General features: G+C 43.7%; 1 protein-coding gene across 1 annotated transcript in view; it reads right to left on the bottom strand.

The window, feature by feature from the left end:
- Positions 1-339: 339 nt before the first annotated feature.
- LOC143301281 (uncharacterized) overlaps positions 340-6,601 on the bottom strand; it is a 33,852-nt gene continuing 27,590 nt past the window's right edge. The window contains exons 17-18 of the mRNA XM_076615463.1: positions 5,455-5,638; positions 340-3,748 (exon numbers count right to left, since the gene is read on the bottom strand). Coding sequence (XP_076471578.1) covers positions 3,576-3,748; positions 5,455-5,638 — 357 coding nt within the window. The 3' untranslated portion in view covers positions 340-3,575. The remainder of the gene's footprint in view (positions 3,749-5,454; positions 5,639-6,601) is intronic.

Genomic DNA, 6,601 nt, shown 5'->3' with positions numbered 1-6,601 from the left:
AATATAATAGTGTAAGTGGGTGTGAGTGTGTGCGCGTGCGTGTGCGTTTGTGTGTGTGTATATATATATATATATATATATATATATATATATATATATGTGTGTGTGTGTGTGTGTGTGTGTGTGTGTGTGTGTGTGTGTGTGCGTGAACGCGTGTGCGTGTGTCTGTGTGTCTGTTGGAGGGGGAGAGGGTTCTTTCGCAAACCAAAAACTAAAAAGAAAACTCGCTCACCTCTCTTCCATACGCAATTCTATTTCGTAAGTTTCAGAAGAAAACTTTATTGTTTAACATCGATCATCACAGATGTTTAATCATTTCGTGTTCCACATGCAGTTCAGAATCCATTACTGTATATATATATATATATATATATAGAGAGAGAGAGAGAGAGAGAGAGAGAGAGAGAGAGAGAGAGAGAGAGACAAAGAGATGAGGAACATTTTTGGGGGGAAGGGGTGGGGGGTGTATAGCAAAACGTTGCTGAAAAGATCAGTTTTTGCAAGATTGGTATAGACATAATAGATAATGATACTATGTATATCAACTATAGGATGTTTAAGCCAAATTCTGGTCAAGATGCTTACTTTACTGTGCTACCAAATAACTGTGTTAATCAGTTAGTTAAGTTTAGGACAACCAATAATGCTTTGCCTGTTAATAGTCAGCGCTTCAACAATTTACCAAGAAACGAAAGAATCTGTGATAAATGTTCCACTACCGACATTGCTGATGAGTTTCATTATTTGTTTGTGTGTCCTTTCTTTGAAAGTGACAGTCAAAAGTATCTACCTAGATATTATAGAAACCGCCCAAACTCCTTTAAATTCCACTGATTGTTTTCCGAAAAAAGCAATAGAATATTGTTAAAACTAAAAGCATTTCTCTCTTCTATTTGCAGTTCCTTTCGTCGGTAAAGCAACGTCTGTGGTAAATGGATGATGATGAATTATTTATTAATGTATATTGGCAGTGCCTATTGCTCTTTTGTTTTTTTCCACTTTGTTCTTTTGACATCACTCTTATTGTTTGAATGGTATATCTAAAATATGTATGTATGTAACGTTTCGATGTGTCCATGGGGCACAAGAAATAAACGTTTTTGTCTTGCCTTGCCTTGCCTTGAATTTCCGGCAAATAGCGGTGTAAGCAGCCAGTGAAATGATTGACAAGCACCATTCATTACCATTGGTGCGTTCTTGCACGTGCAGTCCGTATATACTGAAATCAAACATATTTTGTCAAGCTGCTCAATGGTGCACGTAGTGCTTTTGTGTCTTCAATCAGAAGCCAGTCCGTAGACCATGACCATTTTGCAGCCTGCAAAAATTTAAACCATCGCTCGATTTTTTTTTTTTTTTTCAGTTTCAGTTTTTAGTTTCACTTTCTCAAGGAGGCGTCAGTGCCTACGGGCAAATCCATATACGCTGCACCACATCTGCTGGGCAGATGCGTGACAGAAGCATAACCCAACGCGCTTGTCAGGCCTTGAGTGCATGCTTATAATTTTATATTTGTGCACCTATCAGAGCGGATTTCTTTTTACATCAGTTTTGCTGTCATGGGTTCTTTTTCAGTGCGCCAAGTGCCCCGTGCTGCACACGGGGACCTCAGTTTATTCTGTCAAACTCGGGAGAAAGGGCAAGAGCGGGAATCGAACCCACACCCTCGCGGACTTTCCACATTGGCAGCTGAGTGTCTAAACCATTCTGCCACCTTCCTCCTTTTTTTAAAATTCTATTTTTAACATTTTATTTAAACATACCTGCTTTCACGAAGTGATCATTAACTGTTTGTGAACTCTGTATCTGTCATCACAAGCACTAACTACGAAGGCTATAGGTTCCTTGCAACACACCGTTCTCTAAAGAGTGCTGCACTGTGCGCTGTTAACAGAGGACGTTTGTGAGCTGAGCTGTGGCTGGGAACGAGCGAATGATTTGCCGCTAACACAGTTCCATACCGACATTTCACCTTCACCTTCACCTCTCCCGTAGTCTGGGTTCAGACCGTTGGGGCACCGCTGCTGACCTGGCCACCACCCCTCTCCACTCTTCACGGTTTTCTGATTTCCTCAGGGCGTCACCGAGCGTCAAGCCTGTCCAACCCCGGATGTTGTCTTCCCATCTCTTCCTCTGCCGTCCTCTCCTTCTGCCTCCTTGTACGGTGCCTTGCAGGAACGTTTTGGCAAGACCAGATGATCGGGATGATCTCATCTCGAAAGCTTGGATTCTTCTCTCGATGTCCGCAGTCAGGGTCCAAGTCTCGCAGGCGTAGAGCAATATTGATATAACCAGGGAACGCATCAGTCTGATTTTTGAGCACCGACATTTACATGATTCCAAGCCGTAATTTTAAAACCAGACGTTTCTGTTTACGGGGGATATTTTCATCATACAAAATATATGCGATATATATTGGTAGAGATGTAGATAGATAGATAGATAGATAGATATGCATATCCACGGTGATCTCAAACACGATCATCTCTCATATTAATATACAAATATTATCTCTCACTATTTCATCAGATTGAGATCATAAAGAAAACGTGCACCTTGTAAGGTGGTATAATTATACACTTTCCAGGACAGGCATAGACAGGTAGACGGATGATTAAGAGAAGAAAAACACAGGGCTTGCCAGCCACTAACTTGTTTTTATTCTGCCAAGTTTCCACCTTGTCAGGCTTCCTCAAGACTGTGGCACACTTTCACAAGGCGCCTTCCCCACCACCTCCACCTCCCCTTTCACTCGACCCCCCCCCCCCCCCTCAGCCCTTCCCCTCTTACTCCTAAGCTTATCTGATGGGGCTTTTTCACTTTTACCACAGCATTGAAGAAGCCTAGTATGATGAATGAGAGAGAGACACACACACAGAGACACAGAGAGAGAGAGAGAGGCAGGCAGGTAAGCAAACAGACAGATAGACAAACACATACATATATAATTTTTCTATGCATTACAAACTGCATTAAGGTGTCCTTTTCATCATAAACACATCTCAATGTCTTGCATATGACAATGTGAGCTATCATAAAATAATCTAAACTGGGACCTCAAAGAACACATTAGATAATTCTTTAAAGGGTTCAAAAAGACACATCTCTTAGCCCTCTCTTAGACTGTCCATTTTTTTTGTCCAGTACACAAACACTGGAAAAAACATACATCAATTCTATCCGGGCCTTTGCCCCCAGATGTATTCTCTCGACTGGTCTATTTTCTCGTGGTGGTTTACACAGTCTTTTGTTTTCTTACTTGGAACACGTCACAACACACCACAATTGCAGATAAAACAGGACAACAAGAAAAAAAAACCCACTATTCAAAAGCTCTGTCATAACATAACTGTGTTTTTGAAGTATGAGACGGACCTCATCACAGGAGGAAAATTATAAACAGAACATGAATGGAATAATTACTTTGCCCAATGAACAAAGAAATCATGGAATCGTACAAACAGCAGTTCTATCCTGCCCTGTCTGAATAAACAATCAACTGCGTGGCTCTAAGTCTGACCACCGAAAAACCGCGACAGCCGTGACTCGGAAGCCGGCTGCATGCGATGTCTTCTTCACTCCGCAGGCTGACACAGGGTGGCGGTTCGAGCCCCCGGCTGGGGCGTGGTGGTACCCGGGGGGCAGGGGGTGCACTCAGTGGCGCCGTCCTCGGGAGAGAAGTGGCCCAGTGGACAAGGCAGACAGCGCGAGGTGCCTGGGGGCAGGTGGTGACCCTTGGGGCACCCCACTGCAACAACCGGGTGGATTTGAGGACGGGGTGGGTGTGGGAATGGGAGCGAGGGATGGGGGTGGGGGAGGGTGTGGGGTGTGGGGTGTGGAGGGTGGCAGTCGGTGCAGAGAAAGGAAAAAAAGGGATAAAGAACAGTCTGACGGGGTTCATAAAGACAGAGAGAGAGAGAAAGAGAGGGGAGAGAGAGAGAGAGGGAGAGGGGAGAGAGAGAGGAGAGAGAGAGAGAGAAGGGAGAGAGGGAAAGAGAGGAAGAGAGAAAGAGAAGGGAGAGAGGGACGGAGAGAGAAAGGGGAGAGGGAAAGGGGAGAGAGAGAGAGGGAAGAGAGAGAAAGGGGAGAGAGAAAGAGGAGAGAGAGGGGGAGGGACGGAGAGAGAGAGTTCAACAATAACCGTCAACGCCGTTATGGTTAACATCCTCATCATCGTCATCATCATCGTCGTCGTCGTCGTCATCGTCATTAGCATCACAGCAGCTGCATCACTTTCATCATTGCTGTTTTCCTTCTTCTCCGCTTGATCATCACCACCACCACCATCATCATCATCATCATCGTCGTCGTCGTCTTCCTCCTCCTCCTCCTCTTCCTCATGACGATGCCTTGGTTCATCACAATACCGTCATTTTTCTACGATATCAGCATCAGTTTTATCATCATCACTGACTTTATCATCGTCGTTGCGGCTCACTTTACAGGTCCTGTGACCCGGCTAGAGAGGACAGCCCCAAAGTCCGCTGGAGGAGTGCTTTTGCAGCCCTGTGCTCCACAGGGAGTCAATAGGCTTAAGTCAGTTACGTCAAGAGTTTCAGCAATAACCGGAGCTGATAGCTTCAATATTTTGCCATCAAGACCATCAACGCCTTTTGTATTTGTTTGTTTTTGGTGGGAAAGCGCATATTATATTCATGTACGGTCAATAATTATATATTTAGGTTACAAGTAATATTTTAGAGCTACAGGAGACATGAAGAATTTCCAATACGTTTTGATCTGATTTATCAGTTTTAATTACAAAAGTGTGAATTTAAGTTTTCAGGACATACAATTTTTGGGTTTTGTAGTGTGCATATTTGCATTCTTTTCTCGTTAGCTGACTGATAGCTTTCTAGATGGATTAACTCAGTACGGCCAGTCCTCTCTTCTCCTCTACACAGACCCCTCGGATGTCCAGTGGGTGTCTGAATGACCCAACCCTTAGCTTCTGTCGTCAGAATTGTGGTATTCTTTGTCAACATTCACCTCTTCAGTATAAGAGCCTTCCGCTTGTAATATTTTGATGGTGGTAATTGGGGTGAAACGCTGTTAACGTCGTCTCTTTCGCCGTTCGTATGGAGAGAGTTAAGGAGCAAACAGCTACTTGTTTATTGTCTGTTAGCATCACAGTCATCGTCCTTCCTCGTTGTTTTTATCATTATCATCATCATCATCACCTCCACCATGAAAGCCATCGTCCCCTTTGCTATCATCATTATCCTCGTTCTGGTCGTGGTCAACCCTGTAATAATACTAAGAAGAAAAAGGAGGAGGAGGAGGAGGTGAACAAGAACATGAACATGAACAAGAGCAAGAAGCATCTTCAAAAGTCATTTCCCTTGCTATCACGATCATCATCATCATCATCATCATCATCATCACCATCAATCAACACCACCACTACCATCATTACCGCGATCTGATCTGATGCAGAAAAAAAAAGTTGCTGACCACAGGCGAAGCGTTGGTCAGTCAGGCGCTGAGGTCTGGGCAAAGTTCCGTGGGGACAAATCAAGCGGAGGGAGGGGCGTGCCACACGGGGGACACTGGTCCGCAGCTGGCTGACGGTCAGCCTTCCAGAGGCTACTTGCACTTTGAGAAGATGTGTCAGCAACTCTTTCGTCTGGTGGGCTGCCTGGAGGCACAGAACGCACAAAATAATGTTTTACTGAAAAACCACGAGTAGCATGTGGTTTGCAAAGGAGGTACATGCATGCATGCATACATACATACATACATCGAGTGGAGTGATGGCCTAGAGGTAACACGTCCGCCTAGAAAGCGAGAGAATCTGAGCGCGCTGGTTCGAATCACGGCTCAGCCGCCGATATTTTCACCCCCTCCACTAGACCTTGAGTGGTGGTCTGGACGCTAGTCATTCGGATGAGACGATAAAACGAGGTCCCGTGTGTAGCATGCACTTAGCGCACGTAAAAGAACCCACGGTAACAAAAAGGTTGTTCCTGGCAAAGTAGTGTAGAAAAATCCACTTCGATAGGAAAAACAATTAAAACTACACGCAGGAAAAAATACAAAAAAAGGGTGGCACTGTGGTGTGGCGACGCGCTCTCCCTGGGGAGAGCAGCCCGAATTTCACACAGAGAAATCTGTTGTGATAAAAAGAAATACAAATACATATACATACATATGATTATGTGACACACTGATTGATAGACAAACATCAGGGACACAACATTTCAGAACCTACGGGCAGGCAAACCAGCTAAAGTTTCAGTTTCAGTTTCAGTAGCTCAAGGAGGCGTCACTGCGTTCGGACAAACCATATACGCTACACCACATCTGCCAAGCAGATGCCTGACCAGCAGCGTAACCCAACGCGCTTAGTCAGGCCTTGAGAAAAAACAAAAACAAAAAAAACAAAACAAAAAAAAAACAAAAAAAACGGGGGAATAAATAATAGATAAGCTTACATAAATAAATAAATAAATAAATGAATAATAATTATAATATAGAAAAAGGTAGTAGTAATAATAATAGTAATACTCATAAAATGATAATGATAAAAAACAAACAACAACAACAACAACAACAACCACACGGACAAGAAGTAGAACAAAAAGCAGAACAAAAGAAGAAA

This window comes from Babylonia areolata, chromosome 27 (assembly GCF_041734735.1).
Source record: "Babylonia areolata isolate BAREFJ2019XMU chromosome 27, ASM4173473v1, whole genome shotgun sequence".
Lineage (NCBI taxonomy): Eukaryota > Metazoa > Mollusca > Gastropoda > Neogastropoda > Buccinidae > Babylonia > Babylonia areolata.
This window is presented reverse-complemented; position numbering and strand designations above follow the sequence as displayed.